Source organism: Anopheles arabiensis, chromosome 3 (assembly GCF_016920715.1).
Source record: "Anopheles arabiensis isolate DONGOLA chromosome 3, AaraD3, whole genome shotgun sequence".
NCBI classification, from domain to species: Eukaryota; Metazoa; Arthropoda; class Insecta; order Diptera; family Culicidae; genus Anopheles; species Anopheles arabiensis.
The window spans coordinates 38,441,780-38,460,614 of record NC_053518.1 but is presented as its reverse complement, the minus strand read 5'-3'; the positions used below and the strand labels follow the sequence as shown (position 1 = coordinate 38,460,614).

General features: G+C 39.8%; 1 protein-coding gene across 2 annotated transcripts; it reads right to left on the bottom strand.

Moving 5' to 3' along the window:
• Positions 1 to 199: 199 nt before the first annotated feature.
• Positions 200 to 17,654, bottom strand: LOC120903426 (tripartite motif-containing protein 45). Of its 2 annotated transcripts, none has more exons than XM_040312850.1 (7): positions 16,670 to 17,654; positions 16,288 to 16,499; positions 6,461 to 6,621; positions 5,759 to 6,025; positions 3,921 to 4,494; positions 1,976 to 2,505; positions 200 to 1,903 (listed from the first exon to the last, which is right to left on the bottom strand). In XM_040312850.1, exons 1-7 carry the CDS (start codon positions 17,509 to 17,511, stop codon positions 1,649 to 1,651), a joined length of 2,841 nt encoding a protein of 946 aa, XP_040168784.1. In that variant the 5' UTR covers positions 17,512 to 17,654; the 3' UTR covers positions 200 to 1,648. The 2 variants fall into 2 exon arrangements, with proteins under 2 accessions (XP_040168784.1, XP_040168785.1); XM_040312851.1 differs by having other exon boundaries at positions 3,921 to 4,455.
• Positions 17,655 to 18,835: the final 1,181 nt, after the last annotated feature.

Sequence of the window (18,835 nt, the reverse complement as noted above, 5' to 3'; positions counted from 1 at the left end):
TAAAACAACGCGAAGGATCGCTTAAAATGGGACAGGAAGAGCATGAAAAAAAAATTAATTCATTAGTACAGAATTTCAAAGCAAAAAAGGAAACGCAACGCAAAATACCAAACCAAGCCAGGAGGCATTTATTTTATTTTGTGTCTCATCGTGTGAGGATAGTAAAAATGAGTTTAAAAAAAGGTTTCCTTTTTACGATTGCCTCCAGCAACCAACGATAGAGAGGCGAGAGGTTAACATATTTGATCAATTAGTCGTTTCGTGGAATCCCAATAATTTTTATATCCTAACGTTCCCTTTGGATGGTGCAATGGAACCTTCTGTGTTAACGTTAATGGCTAGCAGTCAGATAGTCGGTCGAGAGGATAAAAATTTTAAATAAAAATGTATGCGATTAATGTTTGACAGACTTATTTGCATCGATTCCAATTTATTTAAACTGTTTTACGGCTAATCAGAAGCGCAATTCTATTTGTATGTCATTCTAGATATTCTTATTGCAAATAGATTTTTTCTCGTTTTACGGTTGAAATGAAAACTTAGAAACCTATGTAAATCGGGTAATATACCCATTTAATGGCGAATGACTGAAGTAAAGTAACAAGTTTTACAGATAATAAGTAAATAAACTATTTCATGTGAACTTTCAATAAAATTGAATATTTGCTATCTGTTGTAAAACAATCATGCGAAACATTTTGAACATCCTAGCAATAGAACCTTTCGCTTTGCATTTTCCCATTTGCAGAGGTAAATATTAGAAGAGTCTGTTAACTCTGCTAGTTATAGATACCTGCTATAGAAGTGTCTGTGTTTTTATCTTAATGCATTATTTCTGAACACTTCATTCCAGACTCGTTTTGCAGTGATTTATCAATGGTTCGATGACAAAAAGCGACTCAAAACCCGTTACAATCAATCATTTACCAACAGCAACTAAATCAATAAATCTTTGCTACATCCTTGCGCCGTGCAAACAAAAAAGACCCCACCTCATCCATACACTTCAATTCTCATCAAATACACTTATTTTATTTGCCGTATTTACTCGGTGGTCATTTTTAAATCCATTTTAAGCCCTACGCAAAAAAAGGCGCGCTTGATAGCATTCTCTAAGTACTTTCACCATTCGTGAGTAGATAGTTTATTACTCTTTGTTCAAATAATCTACTCCACCGCATTTTAAAAACTGGACGCACGTGAACGTGCAATAATTCATTCCATACTGCGGCACGCACTTTTTCCTGAACTAAAGTGCCGCACATCATGCTTCCAAAACAAATAAAATCGACGATGGACAATTTATTGTCACAAGTGTGTTGCATACGAATATATCGAGCCAGTGTCGCATTATGTACAAGCAACAATTGATGAATGTTTGCAAACCGCCGGGCGCGTCCATAAAGAATGAACGCCGGTACCTTACTAGTGTGCAGCGTTACTGCTGAACGAGATAAGCACTGTTGAGCGTTGCCGAGTTGTGTTCGTAGCTTTTTTCCCCTGCTATATTCTGCTCATGCGCTGCCAAGCAAACGACGAAATATTTGATTTCCCCAGCACATGCCGTGCTTCATCGGTCTTAGTAGTACGATTTACCGTCAGATGGCGCAAGAAATACGCAAACACACTCACACCGCTTTCCGGAAATTTATTCATTGTGCTGCCTTTCCTTGCCCACCGATGCGGTACAGTCGGAATATTCCTGCAAACTTCCGCAACACGACCAGTGACGCTGCCCGGGATGGCCCTCGTGCCCGTGGCCACAGCCCCGGTAGCCACCGGGCATGATACTTCCGCATGCACAGGTTCCACCCTTGGACCCGCTGCTGGAACAGAACGTACAGCAGTGATACACGCCGTAGTGTGGTCGAAGTTTGTGGATTCGCAGCACAACTGGGCATTCCTGGGCAGCGAAGAAAGTCACATCAATTGTACGCAACACCGGCCATTACTAGCATAGCTGAATCATACATACCTCCAGCAACTTTCCGTCAACGAAAAGCATCAGATGCATTACACCGGGACGCGACGGTACAAACGTCAGACCATACGACCCGTCCCGATTGTCGGCGATGGTCATCGGTACCGAGTGATCATCGTCGTCCCGAAAGCGGAGATCCGTCTGCACCGTAATGCCACCGTGACCCAGCCGACGACCTTCGTAGTCCCGCACGACAAGCGTCAGCTGGACGCGCTTGTGTGCCTTCAGGGTAGCCAGCTCGCCGGCCGAATGCTCGATGCCACTCTGCTGTGGGTCCGCTTTCTGGGTGGTAACGATGCCAAACAGCGGGACGCCGGTCTGCACCCGCACGTTCGGTGCTTCCTCGTCTGCGAGAAATTGCACCGTATCGGTGACGGTGCTGTCGAGCGCTCGGGTCGATTTCAGGCACTGCTCGAACCGCTTCAGCAGTATGCTGACGAAGAGTAAATTTTCCACCTCACTGCCTTCGGTCATCAGCTCCTCAGCAAACTCGATCGCAGCTCGAGAGTTCTGGGAACGCCGCTCTGCCGGGAACAAAGCAAATTTAGAATAAGTAACTCCCATTTTGCCATGTTGCATTTACTTTCAATTGTCAAGAAATGCTTTATCAAAAGTTTTCACACAAACTGGAATAATGTAGAAGTTATGCATTGCAGTTTTTTTAATCCACATCTTAAAGATTATCTGGAGCTTAGTGAACATTTTTTAAACCACATTTTTGTTAATTTAGATAAAGAGAAATCTCTTATAGAAAGAATAATATTTGTACGATGATAATCTCATAAACATCCATAAAAGTTCGGTATAATATTATTATATATATATATATTATTATATTATATTATATGCGTATATAAACACCCATTTACATAATATTTCAGTTTGGCTAATTCTCTAGTTATGAGGAAACTGTTTGTGAAGTTTTATGTTGATTAGAGTTATAAGCCCTTAGGATTACAGAGAATGGAATTCCACTATTGTTTATCAACTAGAAATAATGTCCTCCCTCATATTTTTCATTTGATCAGATAAGGCAATGCAGTTAACAAATTTATCGCTAGACCAATACATACTGCAGATTTAACATAAAATATATTGCATCGTAGTTTAAATTGCCTGATTAAGAATGTATGAAACATTCTCACAAATAATAACTATAAAAAATCAAAAATATTAACAATAAAACAATCAACTAAGTTTGAGCTGATAATAACATCAAAAATCTATACAAAATTCCATGTTAATATTCATAGTAAAGATGGTTTTTAAATGGTTGCAGAAATTGATTAAAAATATATACTGTGAAATCTCTCTAATATAAATCATCAAGTGACCTTAAGCTCAAGATATGTACAATGTTTTCGCAGTCAGTTTCGAATGCAAATGTTATTATTCACCGCAAACAAGATCCACATAGATCGAATATTTAATTTCCATCATCATCACACAATCACAATCAGGAAACTATCCTTTTAGCTTTGGCCCTACTGAGCTGCTCAAGATTTCATCCTAACGTTGGGCACTGCTCTTGTTATAATCGATAATTTTACTGAATTTTCTAGCGTATCGTATATTCTTCATAATTAAATAATTAAATTCTTCATTCTTAAATAGAATAAAAAAACACAAACCGAAAAATGTGGGTATTATACGTAAAAATTACCAAAAAATGTAGCCACTCCTTTGCGTAAACCACAACTAAATGCTTAATGCTGCGATGAATTGATTGAAACTTTTTCATCCAACTGCCGAACTTTCTGATGAGACACCAAGAAAAGGAATCCACCCCCGCTCACACGTAAAGTTGCTTCATCTTTCTCTTTCTCATATAACTTACAATTTCTCATATAACTTCTCGCTCGACACTCCAGAAAGGCCCAAATTCGTAGACCCAAATTATAAAGCCCCTGTATATTTTGTCCCTTTCCTCAGCACTTACCAAGATCCAACTTCTGGGCCATGATCATCTCCATCTTTGCCTGGCGAATGTTACCGATCTGCTCGCTCAGCGTACGCCGGTGCTCCTCGAGCGCCGCCACATACTCATCCACGAACGCGTCCACTTCCTGCTGCACCGCCTCACAGCGGCTGTTGATTCGTACGGTCAAGTCGTTCAACCTACCCACCGACTGCAATGCATAGTCCTCCAGGGGACGCGTCTGTTCGATGGCACTCCGCACAAATCGTCCGTATACCTTGCCCGCCCGGCTCACCGTCGTGCAGCGGTGGTCCCGGTGCAGCAGTGTGCTACACTCACCGCAGATCACCTGGTGGCAAGTCGTGCAGAATAGTTTTAATTGATGTTCCGGATGCATTGGACATTTAATCGAGCGTGGCATCGAGTCGGCCTCCCCCGGGACAGACAGTGTCCGACGGGGCCTCGCTTTCATCAGCTCGCTCAACCCAAGCCGAACGATACAGTGCGAGGCGGTGCCACGTTGTCGCCGGTGTGCTTCTCTGCAAAAGTTGCACAACTTCAGTGCACACGTTTGACAGGATACGGTTGCCGGTTGCTTAAAATCAATGCCATACAACGAAACAGAAATGTGGTTGTTGTTGTTTTTTATCCGCCCGAAAGAGTGATTCAAAGGTGATATGAATACCAAACAGTGTTTGTGGCGTGAAAATGAAAGTGAAGAAATAGAATTAGTTTTTAACCTTAAAAAGGGGCGTAAAAACACTGTTGCGCTCGGTGCGGATGTGTTTGAATGAAAGAAGTGTCATGTGGGATTTGGTTGGATGAAGGTTATAAAAGGAGGAAAATGATTCCATTACATTCTATAATATGCAAATCAAAAACAGGGCACAAAAAACGGTGACAAACATCTTGACTGGAAAAACATCGAAACGGAGTGCAAGCAATCACGGTATTATGGGGACAGTGTTGCGGTAGAAAATGGTTTCACTGGCAACTGACCCCTTTTCAATCAAACTGGTTATACATTTAAATGATGATGAACGATAAGTGGTTTAGAACATGAAAAAAAGCTCAAACGATATAATTTTTCGATAAAAATGAAACAGTTGCTTAGTTTTACTGTTCATTCTTCGCATTATTTTGTTTGTACCGAAATCACATGATTTAAATGATGTTGCGTTTGAAAAAAGTTTAAATCAAACATATTTAATTATATTATTCATTCTCTCCGAAAAACATAGTATTCGACACATGCGAATATCCGTGTTAAGCGGTAGTCTTGGGAATACAAAAATCGCATATCTAAAGAAAGATCATGAACAACAAACTACTTTTCACAATACCAGACGGACTCGATGTTCATCCAGACCATCTTACCTTTTTCCTGGTTTGAAAAACCTATGATAAAATTCCTAACATATGATAATAAACAAAAATATTAAATATTTAAACACAGATATCATTCCTTGACTTTTGAATGCATTATTTAAAACCATTTTCGAATACTGAATTTTGGTTCGTACGTAGAACCGCAAATCACCATTTGCTATCCAACCATCTACATCCTTTTTACAAAAAAAAATTTACGATGATCAGCAAACCCAAAAGCACTCGAATACCAAATATTGCTACTTCACAGTAATCCACATTATGCATTGAATGATAAATGTCAAAACTTTGAGCCACTCTTCAATCCAATCCGATGTGTTTCCGTCCCATGTTTGCTTTCCATACCGTGCCCTTTCATTCGCTCACCATGGCACCAAATAAGGTGTAAACCTGATATGCTTTTTCCCGCCCAAAAATATGACTCGATCACTCTACCCACTTGCCACCATTCAGTGTGATGTATGCCTTACCGTAACTTCGTCAGAACATAGCTCGCACATTGCAAAGGCGATTGATGATGGTGCACAGTTTGTGGGCGAACCGTGTCGCGAAGAGCCCGGCGACGACGAATGCTGCGAAACGATGTTCTCGATTTTCCTCGCCAACACAAAGTGCTGCGGCAGCTGGCCAATACCGCCCGGTCCAGCCGGTAGCTCCGTTGGATGATTACAGGTGGGACACACGATAACTTTTTCCCTGTCACCATATATTACTCTAGCCTTAACTTTGTCTCTGCACTGTAAAAAAAGGAAAGGAAAGTGGTCGTTCGTCAGTATTCACCCACTGTCTTGGTATTATACGATTATTTTCACTTTTGAAGGATGCGCCAATGACACCTGCTTGGTGCGTTCTTTTTATAAATATGTACACCGAAATGTGTATCATCTTTACACGACGGCTACGACGGCCACGCTGCAAAAAAGTAGCACCAATCGTGAGCGTTTCACACGAGCTTTTTACCCCTAATATTTGTGCTAATCCTCTGTCCAGCATGGAAGTTACCGTTACTCAACCATGTAAACACATTTTAGGAGTAGTTTAAGATGGAGTGTGTGATTACTTTTGGTACTACACTCCTTTAAAAGTGTTATTGATTTACTGCATCTGCAACAGCATGCAGTTAAATAAAAAGGGGTTGCTACCGTTCAATGACAATGATGAGTATACTTTACCTTGTCAGACTTTACCGGCGATCGCAAACAGTTCTGCTCCCGAAAGTTTTGAAAGGAGGCACGGAGCTGATCGAAACGTGACTCGCCGATGGTTCCCAACGTGCCAGAAACATTATCATTTACCGCTTTGCCATTACCTGTATCCTGATCGCCTGCTTGAGCTGATGGTTGACGAAGCAGAGAAAGGGATAAATCTCATGTTAATTGTTTTTTGTGTTTACTATTCACTATATCCTATCAAAAGCACCATGAACATCTGTAGCTCGAACGTGTTTGATAGATAGCTATTTTGATTGTTGTTTATGGCAGAAATTCATATTTTATTACTATAGTTCATGCTAAGCGCTTGCTACTTATCTTTTAAAAAAATCTCATCAACTGTGGATAACTTGATAGCGTACGAATTGCGAAGGATAGTATTTAAATTGTTTCAGCCACACAAGAATTCGTGTAAAAAATACAAAATAAATTAATTCACTTTACATCGCACAATTAAAAACGAGCAACCGAAAAAATGTCTACATTTTGACCAAAGACATCTAATTGAAAAAATGTGATAGAAAACTGAAATTTTATTGTTATACTAGTTAAGGCCCGGTAAAATCTACCGAATGTCCTCAAATTTCGTTCAGTGGCAACAACCATAACTCAAACAAATATTTATTCTTATGCGTTACACCACGAATGTGTTAACCTTGTAACTTCCTGGACTTTGTCCTGGACTTTTCTTACTGTACTTTGCAGAACCGTTAACTATCGATGAGGCTACTTTTGAGCCAAGTCATGCAATTATGTATTTTTCAAACTGATACGTTCAATGCCTCTGTTGACATAAATGTATATTTTTTGGATTTTTTGTTTTTAGTTATTGGCGTGATTTTATGGAAAGCATAGCTAAGTAGTAACCTCAACAACGTGTTCATTGAATAATGTATGGATGTGCAGTGGATTAAAAAATTAGGGTGCCGCTAATACATATACAACATGTTTAGATTAAATCCCAATTGCGTACTTAAAAACATACAATTTTTGAAATGCTCACTTTTGCTTCAATCCATTTTGTGTTTTTTGTGCCCGTAAATGTAAGATTGAACTACAAAAATATGATATCGCACATGGTTCGAATTCCATTTTTACTCTTTTTTTCGATTTATGTTTCATACGTTAGGTAATAAGTAATTGATGCTTAGAACATTTTCAATGTAAATTTTCCCGGTCTTAAATTTCAAAAGGACATTTCCAAAAACGCCGTCAAAATTTTGTTTTATTATCCTGAAACTGGTTTTGAAGTATTGAATGGAATTGGTATTTGTGTATGAGACAATTGCTATTGTTGTGCCACATATCAAATTTCAACAGTGAACATATCCCCTAATATTCCGATCTATACTGTTATAGAAAAGAATAGTTCAACACTGTTACAGCCTTCCCAGATCAATTAACTAAATTCATGTTTACTTGCAAACTACTTAATTTACTCTTGCCACCGCACATCTTTCAGATTTTGCTTCTTATTTGACATGTCCTTAATTATAACGTGGTTGTTCTTAATCAACACCATAGTACGGTGATAGCATCATATGGTAGATATCGCCATCACTCTTGATAGATACAGTCAGAATCTTTTCAGCCCTCTTGGGCATGCTACAGTAAGCATAGTTTCATTGTGGATCATTCTGCAGTTGATGCTGATCCGGCTAAATGCAATGCGCACGGTTGTCTTACCTAACGCGCAGTATGTTGCAGCCATGTTGCACAATGAACCATCTCTCCCTTTAGTGCTTTGTTTCGGAAGGACATCCTGAAATAAGTAGTTCTTCCCGCCCGCGAGAAAATCGTTACAAATTCAATTTTAACTTTCAAGCCATCAACATCCGCCGCTTTCCTCCTCGGAATTTCAGCAAGGCTTTACGTGGTACGTGGTCCTCAACTCGAACAACTCATCAACATGCCCGTCATGGGTTCAAGCCCAGAACCGTCCGCCCGTAGCGAGGATTGAATATCCGGCTACGTGGTAATGAATTAAGTCTCGAAACCCTGTATAGGCCAGCATGTCCGCGTAGGACGTTACGACAAATAGAAGAAGATTTGAGGGAGTGATCATGTTCGACGTCCTGGGTATAGCAACCCGTGTTACAGGTTATTCTGTACCACACTTATCTGCCGATGACGACGGTGTATGTAGTATTCGAGGTGCTTAAGCACCAATAATGAGTATGCTTATTATTAATGGCTTTATTAATGATTATTAATGATTGAATGATTGAGTATGGCTTTATTAATGATTGAATGAATTGGAATTACAACCATTTCACATTTAAGCTATTTTGCATAGTTTTCAAACATGTTTTTTTTTTTTAATATTGCCTTGAATATCTTGATTAATAATGGGAAGGGGTATAAGATGGGACACGTTATCATCAGGTGGCTAATTTGCATCTTTAATTATTTAAAAAATTGTTCATTATATCCAATACCATGTGATTTCAAATCGATTTATCCAAACAAAAAATCTAGTAACCATTGCCCGCATCATCTGCGGGCTAGCAATGGTGCTTGGAGCAAGTCCTTTCGCAGCAACGCGCGTTGCTAAGAGAGCTCTTCTCTCACCGCTTTCTTTCTCTCTCGCTGAATGTTTACTCTCACGTCATTGCGGCGATTTTCGATTTTATATATAGTGAGACTAGTTAAGGCCCGGTAAAATCTACCGGATGTCCTCAAATTAAGAATTATTTTCAAACTCTACACGTTCAGTGGCAACAACCATAACTCAAGGACCTATTTGTTCTAATGCGTTACACCACAAATGTGTTAACCTTGTAACTTCTTGGACAGTTACTGCACTTTGCAGAAACGTTAAATATCGTTGAGGCTACTTTTGAGCCAAGTCACGCAATTTTGTATTTTCGAACTGATACGTTCCATGCCTCTGTTGACACAAATGTATAATTTTTTGATTATTATTTTTTAGTTATCGGCATGATTTTATGGAAAGCATAGCTAAGTAGTAGCCTCAGCAACGCGTTCATTGAATAACGTATTGATGTGCAGTGGATTAAAAAAATTAGGGTGCCGCTACTACATATACAACATGTTTAGATCCAATCCCAATTGCGTACTTAAAAACATACAATTTTTGAAATGCTCACTTCTGCTTCAATCCATTTTGTGTTTTTTGTGCCCATAGATGTAAGATTGAACTATAAAAATATGATATTGCACGTGGTTCGAATTCCATTTCTACTCTTTTTTTCGACTTATGTTTCATACGTTAGGTAATAAGTAATCGATGCATAGAACATATTCAATGTAAATTTTCCCGGTCTTAAATTTCAAAAGGTCATTTCCAAAAACGCCGTCAAAATTTTATTTTATTATCCTGAAACTGGGTTTGAAGTATTCAATGGAATGGGTATATGAGTGTGAGACAATTGTTATTGTTGTGCCAAATATCAGATTTCGACAGTGAACATATCCCCTCAAATAACCATTCCAAATGTGTAGTTCTAATATTCCAATCTATACTGTTATAGAAAAGACTGGTTCAACACTGTTATAGCCTTTCCACATCAATTAACTAAATTCACGTTTACTTGCAAACTACTTTATTTACTCTTGACGACCCACATTTTTCAGATTTTGCTTCTAATTTGACGTGTCCTTGAATATAACGTGGTTGTTCTTAATCAACACCATAGTACGGTGATAGCATCACATGGTAGATATCGCCATCACTCTTGATAGATACAGTCAGAATCTTTTCAGCCTTCTTGGGCACGCTACAGTAAGCATAGTTTCATTGTGGATCATTCTGCAGTTGATGCTGATCCGGCTAAATGCAGTGTGCACGGTTGTCTCACCTAACGCGCAGTATGTTGCAGCCATGTTGCGCAATGAACCATCTCTCCCTTTAGTGCTTTGTTCCGGATGGACATCCTGAAATAAGTAGTTCTTCCCGCCCGCGAGCAAATCGTTACAAATTTAAATTTTAACTTTCAAGCCATCAACATCCGCCGCTTTCTTGCTCGGAATTTCAGCAAGGCTTTTTAGCATATGGCCGCTTAGGGTCTCTCGGCTACATCTGCCTCTTATTGTCATGCGTTGTCCTTGTCCCGACTCAGCCAATATTGCGGAGTAGTAGATTTGAGGGAGTAGTAGATTTGGGGCGGTCCCGTGGTACTTGGTCGTCAACTCGAACGACTCAATAACATGCCCGTCATGGGTTCAAGCCCATGGACCGTCCCCCCGTAGCAAGGATTGACTATCCGGCTTCGTGGTAATAAATTAAGTCTCGAAAGCCTATACAGGCCGGCATGGCCGCACGTTACGCCAAATAGAAGAAGATTTGAGGGAGTGTACATGTTCGACTTCCTGGGTATAGCCACCCGTTTCACAGGATATTATGACGATGACGACGGTGTAGGTAGTATTTGAGGTGCTTAAGCACCAATAATGAGTATGGTTGGCTTTATTAATGACTGAATGAATTGGAATATCAACCATTTCACAATTAAGCTAATTTGGATAGTTTTCAAACATGTTTTTTTTATATTGCCTTGAATATCTTGATTAATAATGGGAAGGGTTATGAGATGGGACACTTTATCATCAGGTGGCTAATTTGCAACTTTAATTATTAAAAAAATCATTATATCCAATACCATATGTTTTCAAATCGGTTTGTGTAAACAAAAAATCTAAGTAACCATTGCCCTCATTTCCCGCAGGATGGCAGTGTGGCATGGAGCAATTCCTTTCGCAGCAACGCGCGTTGCTAAGAGAGCTATGCTCTCACCGCTTTCTCTCTCTCGCTGAATGGTTACTCTCACGTCATTGTGGCGATTTTCGATTTTATATATAGTGAGACTAGTTAAGGCCCGGTAAAATCTACCGGATGTCCTCAAATTTCAAATTATTTTCAACCTCTACACGATCAGTGGCAACAACCATAACTCAAACACCTATTTGTTCTTATGCGTTACACCACAAATGTGTTAACCTTATAACTTCCTGGACAGTTCTTATTGTGCATTGCAGAACCGTGAAATATCGATGAGGCTACTTTTGAGCCATATTGATGTTAAAAATTAGGCTAATATCTTAAATAATCATAAAAAACCCAGTCACGCAATTTTGTATTTTTTTTGAACTCGTGTTCAAAAATAAGGTTATTGCTACGCACGTTAAGTACCAATGAATCTTATTTACTAACTCTTATAAGTAATAACAATGATGATCATGATTTTATTTTTTTTTTGCGAATTTTGTGGCCATTTTGATAAAACAGAAGGTTCAGTAGCTGCATTCCTACTTATTTTCAATCGAACTGATACGTTCCATGCCTCTGTTGACACAAATGTATAATGTTTTGATTATTATTGATGATGATGATGTTTTGGAAACCATAGCTAAGTAGGAACCTCAACAACGTGTTCATTGAATAACGTATTGATGTGCAGTGGATTTAAAAATTAGGGTGCCGCTAATACATATACAACATGTTTAGATCCAATCCCAATTGTGTACTTAAAAACATACAATTATTTAAATGCTCACTTCTGATTCAATCCATTTTCTGTTTTTTGTGCCCATAAATGTAAGATTGAACTACAAAAATATGATATCGCACATGGTTCGAATTCCATTTTTACTCTTTTTTTCGATTTATGTTTCATACGTTAGGTAATAAGTAATTGATGCTTAGAACATTTTCAATGTAAATTTTCCCGGTCTTAAATTTCAAAAGGACATTTCCAAAAACGCCGTCAAAATTTTGTTTTATTATCCTGAAACTGGTTTTGAAGTATTGAATGGAATTGGTATTTGTGTATGAGACAATTGCTATTGTTGTGCCACATATCAAATTTCAACAGTGAACATATCCCCTAATATTCCGATCTATACTGTTATAGAAAAGAATAGTTCAACACTGTTACAGCCTTCCCAGATCAATTAACTAAATTCATGTTTACTTGCAAACTACTTAATTTACTCTTGCCACCGCACATCTTTCAGATTTTGCTTCTTATTTGACATGTCCTTAATTATAACGTGGTTGTTCTTAATCAACACCATAGTACGGTGATAGCATCATATGGTAGATATCGCCATCACTCTTGATAGATACAGTCAGAATCTTTTCAGCCCGCTTGGGCACGCTACAGTAAGTATAGTTTCATTGTGGATCATTCTGCAGTTGATGCTGATCCGGCTAAATGCAATGCGCACGGTTGTCTTACCTAACGCGCAGTATGTTGCAGCCATGTTGCACAATGAACCATCTCTCCCTTTAGTGCTTTGTTTCGGAAGGACATCCTGAAATAAGTAGTTCTTCCCGCCCGCGAGAAAATCGTTACAAATTCAATTTTAACTTTCAAGCCATCAACATCCGCCGCTTTCCTCCTCGGAATTTCAGCAAGGCTTTACGTGGTACGTGGTCCTCAACTCGAACAACTCATCAACATGCCCGTCATGGGTTCAAGCCCAGAACCGTCCGCCCGTAGCGAGGATTGAATATCCGGCTACGTGGTAATGAATTAAGTCTCGAAACCCTGTATAGGCCAGCATGTCCGCGTAGGACGTTACGACAAATAGAAGAAGATTTGAGGGAGTGATCATGTTCGACGTCCTGGGTATAGCAACCCGTGTTACAGGTTATTCTGTACCACACTTATCTGCCGATGACGACGGTGTATGTAGTATTCGAGGTGCTTAAGCACCAATAATGAGTATGCTTATTATTAATGGCTTTATTAATGATTATTAATGATTGAATGATTGAGTATGGCTTTATTAATGATTGAATGAATTGGAATTACAACCATTTCACATTTAAGCTATTTTGCATAGTTTTCAAACATGTTTTTTTTTTTTTTAATATTGCCTTGAATATCTTGATTAATAATGGGAAGGGGTATAAGATGGGACACGTTATCATCAGGTGGCTAATTTGCATCTTTAATTATTTAAAAAATTGTTCATTATATCCAATACCATGTGATTTCAAATCGATTTATCCAAACAAAAAATCTAGTAACCATTGCCCGCATCATCTGCGGGCTAGCAATGGTGCTTGGAGCAAGTCCTTTCGCAGCAACGCGCGTTGCTAAGAGAGCTCTTCTCTCACCGCTTTCTTTCTCTCTCGCTGAATGTTTACTCTCACGTCATTGCGGCGATTTTCGATTTTATATATAGTGAGACTAGTTAAGGCCCGGTAAAATCTACCGGATGTCCTCAAATTTCAAATTATTTTCAACCTCTACACGATCAGTGGCAACAACCATAACTCAAACACCTATTTGTTCTTATGCGTTACACCACAAATGTGTTAACCTTATAACTTCCTGGACAGTTCTTATTGTGCATTGCAGAACCGTGAAATATCGATGAGGCTACTTTTGAGCCATATTGATGTTAAAAATTAGGCTAATATCTTAAATAATCATAAAAAACCCAGTCACGCAATTTTGTAATTTTTTTGAACTCGTGTTCAAAAATAAGGTTATTGCTACGCACGTTAAGTACCAATGAATCTTATTTACTAACTCTTATAAGTAATAACAATGATGATCATGATTTTATTTTTTTTTTGCGAATTTTGTGGCCATTTTGATAAAACAGAAGGTTCAGTAGCTGCATTCCTACTTATTTTCAATCGAACTGATACGTTCCATGCCTCTGTTGACACAAATGTATAATGTTTTGATTATTATTGATGATGATGATGTTTTGGAAACCATAGCTAAGTAGTAACCTCAACAACGTGTTCATTGAATAACGTATTGATGTGCAGTGGATTTAAAAATTAGGGTGCCGCTAATACATATACAACATGTTTAGATCCAATCCCAATTGTGTACTTAAAAACATACAATTATTTAAATGCTCACTTCTGATTCAATCCATTTTCTGTTTTTTGTGCCCATAAATGTAAGATTGAACTACAAAAATATGATATCGCACATGGTTCGAATTCCATTTTTACTCTTTTTTTCGATTTATGTTTCATACGTTAGGTAATAAGTAATTGATGCTTAGAACATTTTCAATGTAAATTTTCCCGGTCTTAAATTTCAAAAGGACATTTCCAAAAACGCCGTCAAAATTTTGTTTTATTATCCTGAAACTGGTTTTGAAGTATTGAATGGAATTGGTATTTGTGTATGAGACAATTGTTATTGTGGCGCCAAATATCAATTTTCAACAGTGAACATATCCCCTCATATAACCATTTCAAATGTGTAGATCTAATATTCCAATCTATACTGTTATAGAAATGAATGGTTCAACACTGTTATAGCCTTTCCAGATCAATTAACTAAATTCACGTTTATTTGCAAACTACTTTATTTACTCTTGCCGCTCCACATTTTTCAGATTTTGCTTCTAATTTGACGTGTCCTTAACTATAATGTGGTTGTTCTCAACCAACACCATAGTACGGTGATAGCATCACATGGTAGATATTGTCATCACTCTTGATAGATACAGTCAGAGTCTTTTCAGCCCTCTTGGGCACGTTACAGTAAACATAGTTTCATTGTGGATCATGCGTTATTGTCATGCGTTTTCCTTGTCCCGACTCAGCCAATATTGCAAAGTAGTAGATTTGGGGCGGTCCCGTGGTACGTGGTCCTCAACTCGAACGACTCAATAACATGCCCGTCATGGGTTCAAGCCCATGGACCGTCCCCCGGTAGCAAGGATTGACTATCCGGCTACGTGGTAATGAATTAAGTCTTGAAAGCCTTTACAGGCCGGCATGTCCGCGTAGGACGTTACGCCAAATAGAAGAAGATTTGAGGCAGTGTACATGTTCGACGTCCTGGGTATAGCGACCCGTTTTACAGGTTATTCTTAATCACACTTATCTGCCGATGACGACGGTGTATGTAGTATTCGAGATGCTTAAGCACCAATAATGAGTATGGTTGGCTTTATGAATGATTGAATGAATTGGAATATCAACCATTTCATAATTAAGCTATTTTGCATAGTTTTCAGACATGTTTTTTTTTTTAATATTGCCTTGAATATCTTGATTTATAATGGGAAGGGGTATAAGATAGGACACATTATCATCAGGTGGCTAATTTGCAACTTTAATTATCTAAAAAATAAAACATTATATCCAATACCATATGATTTCAAATCGGTTTGTGTAAACAAAAATATAAGTAACCATTGCACTCATTATCCGCGGGCTAGCAGTGCATGGAGCAAGCCTTTTCGCAGCAACGCGCGTTGCTAAGAGAGCTCTGTTCTCTCTCTCGCTGAATGTTTACTCTCACGTCATTGTGGCGATTTTCGATTTTATATATAGTGAGATAACGTATAACACAAATATCACAAACAATGTAAAGTTAATAATTTTTCCTGCCTAAAAAAGTAACAAATAATAAAAACTATATTGCTCGCAAAAATCAAACCAAATTTGTTGTTAAACTTTTCTAAATCACACATCTTCCACTACTTTAACACTCATTAGAACGAATCGAGAATTTAGCACTTTTTAGGGTAACTAAATGTAGCTTAAGAAACTTTAATGTGAGGTATAATGCTCAGGCTTTCGTTTGTTTAGTTGCTACAAATAGCACAACAAAATACCCACACAACAACGTTGCACTCGACTCCGTGACCAGACAAGTGAGCGACCGAAGCCATACAAAGGAAAACACAAAACGTGCCCCACATGTGGCCCCAATAAATCTTTGCTTATCGAGGTCGTACACCAACAGGCAAACTGATATGCTTTGTACAACAACCAAACACACTTAAACACACATACACACACATATACTCACTGACCAATGAGGCTCACAACTTACGGTCCCAATCGAAGCTGGCATTTTCGTTGACGCGCTGCCAGAACTGGGCACTGTCCTGACCGTGCGTGACCGTCGCGGCAACCCGCTCCAAGCACGCCCGACAGAACGTGTGCAGACAGTCTAGCACACGTGGTTCGCGTAGCAGCTTCTGGCACAGCCCGCACAGGAACCGGTCGGGTAGAAAGTCGGTCGGGAAGTGGTCGTAGATTGTGCTACCAATCGGTAATGTAATATCCACACCAACCGGGATTGTTTGTTGAGCGGCAGTGAAGCAAAAACGAAAAAGACAAAACGTTGGAGTTGGGCACGTCCCGATGTGTGAGTAAAACGGCGAGCTTCACTAGTAAACGACCACCACGATCCACGCTTTCCAGGTACTTACGATATCTCGTCAAATTTATGTTGTGCCCTTCGGGGCAGCTGACCACTGACCGATACCCGCGAACTAACCGAGCCCCGTGATCCATCGACATCCTCCGTCCGTACAGTGTCGGACGGTATCATCATCAGCATCATCCTCAGCGAGCCGGCCGGTGTGCCTGCTGGACCGGGACACACTTCGTCACTGTCCGGAAGTGGCTCCGGATGCTGCTCGAGGGCGAGTTGCTTATCCATCTCCGATTGATTGCTGTACGCTGAATTGCGCCGCAGGCTACTCTTTCGCGGACATTCCTCCCCAGTGCTGGCGTCCGGCGAGAGCAGGTATTCGCCAGCGGGAATGGTTCGTCTAGTGCGGTCCACCCGCTCTACCACGTTGCGGACACCCAGTTGCTCCGGGGTTAGATTGAAAGTTAATTTCCCACTGCCTTTTGGCAATGATTCAAGTGTAGTACCTGTGCCAACAGTGCCGGTCCCATTCGTTAGCACAACGACGGACGCCTCGACGTGCTCTTCCTGCAGCCGGACGTAGCGTTGCAGCGGATCGGGCCCTTCGGTCACGGCTGTGCCGGGCATTGGTGGTCTGGGTGACGCAGGACGACCCTTGACCGATGGTGCCCGATGGTCATTGCAATCACTCTCCTCGCCGTCGGAATCTTCGCTCGCCCATGGAGCATGCACCGTGACGGCTGCCTCCATCCGCAGTCGTCCGCTGGAACAGCGTGCTCTCGGGGATTTGCGTCGCTCATCCACCGGCTCCCCGTCCGTGGTGGTCGTCGAGTCAGCATGGTCGTGTAGGAGCGATTGGTGGCACCAGCTCGGGACGTTCGATGTTTCACGATCCATTAGCACTTCTCAATTCGGCAATGTTACGAAGGTGCAGGTGGTCGGGTGTGTCCATCGAGCACAATGCACGCACGAAACCGTTTACCGATAAAAACCACACTAAAAACAAACCAAACGGACGGACATCCACCGGTAGCGATCAACATTAGCGAACTGAAGTGCAGCGTAGGGCTCAGCGGTACCATAAAAACACACAACAGACAATGCGCTGATAATTCAATTAGTACTACCACGTACCACACGCTACGACGGTCATATGCTTTGCTAGTAGAAAACGGCGGTAAATGGTACGCATTCAAGTAGATTTGGTACGGCAGTTTGCTTTTTAAGCAAATTGCCATAGATTTAAAAAGATTCAAATTGAGACGCCGGGCAAGGTTGGATCTCTGTTAATCTAATAATAACAGCATTAACTTTAAGCAACAGATGAAACCGGAACCAATTAGTATTAAAACTATAATTAATATTTAATGTACTGTTATGGTTCAAACTACTGTCAGCTTCAAACTCTAGACACCCATCATTTTTTTTTTTATTGGATTTCTTCATATCTAATCCCTGGTCGTACCGCTTTTCAATTTTATAGTCAGTTCCCGAGCTACGCGGTTCTCGATTCCGCGGATTTATGCGACACATGAAATGTCAAATCAGTACAATTTGTTTCAAGAATGGTCAAGAATGCAGTGTAAATTGCATTTTTGCCAATAAATTTAGTCCATTTACTTCAAACCGACGCCAGCGATGCATTGAAGTACATCGGAATTCATTGTGGAAGTTGTTATCAAAGTGATAATAACTAGCTTATATCATATTGCGCTTTGAATTTCATTCAAACACGTCTTTAATACTGCCCAAAATTCGAAGCAAGATTTTTTAATTATGTTTTAAATTCCGGATAGCCGAAGTAAATTGTACTTTATTGTATAAAAATATGTTTTTACACAGTGATAATAAAAAGATCAAAGATTCAGTGATAATAATAAAACAACGATATTTGAAGATGGATGTGCCCAATGCCTTGATGGCCTTACAGCAATGTTCTTAGAATCGCGCAGCAGTACTTCGGATAAGCATCTACGAGTGCAAGAGAAAATCCGCACCCATACCCCGTTCAGCAAGACACAGACCCTCAGAATTTGGTGTTCGGACGTTAAAATAAATTGATGACAAAAATGTGTGTGCGTCAATGTGACGATTATGAACTAAATTTTGAGGGTGTTCGGAATTTGAACCAAAACGTCTGTCATTTGAAGCATGAGCACGGGACTGTCCAGGATATGAATCAAAATATCGTTGCAGTTTCATGAGTTTATACAATGTTTCG

What these genes read in the sequence shown, in the direction of transcription:
- LOC120903426 (XM_040312850.1), bottom strand. Translation starts at nt 17,511, where the DNA reads ATGGATCGTGAAACATCGAACGTCCCGAGCTGGTGCCACCAATCGCTC. An exon ending in GGCCCAGAAGTTGGATCTTG is followed by an intron (nt 2,506 to 3,920) that starts GTAAGTGCTGAG and finishes TGTTCCCGGCAG; the next exon opens with AGCGGCGTTCCCAGAACTCT. An exon ending in TTGACGGAAAGTTGCTGGAG is followed by an intron (nt 1,904 to 1,975) that starts GTATGTATGATT and finishes TTCGCTGCCCAG; the next exon opens with GAATGCCCAGTTGTGCTGCG.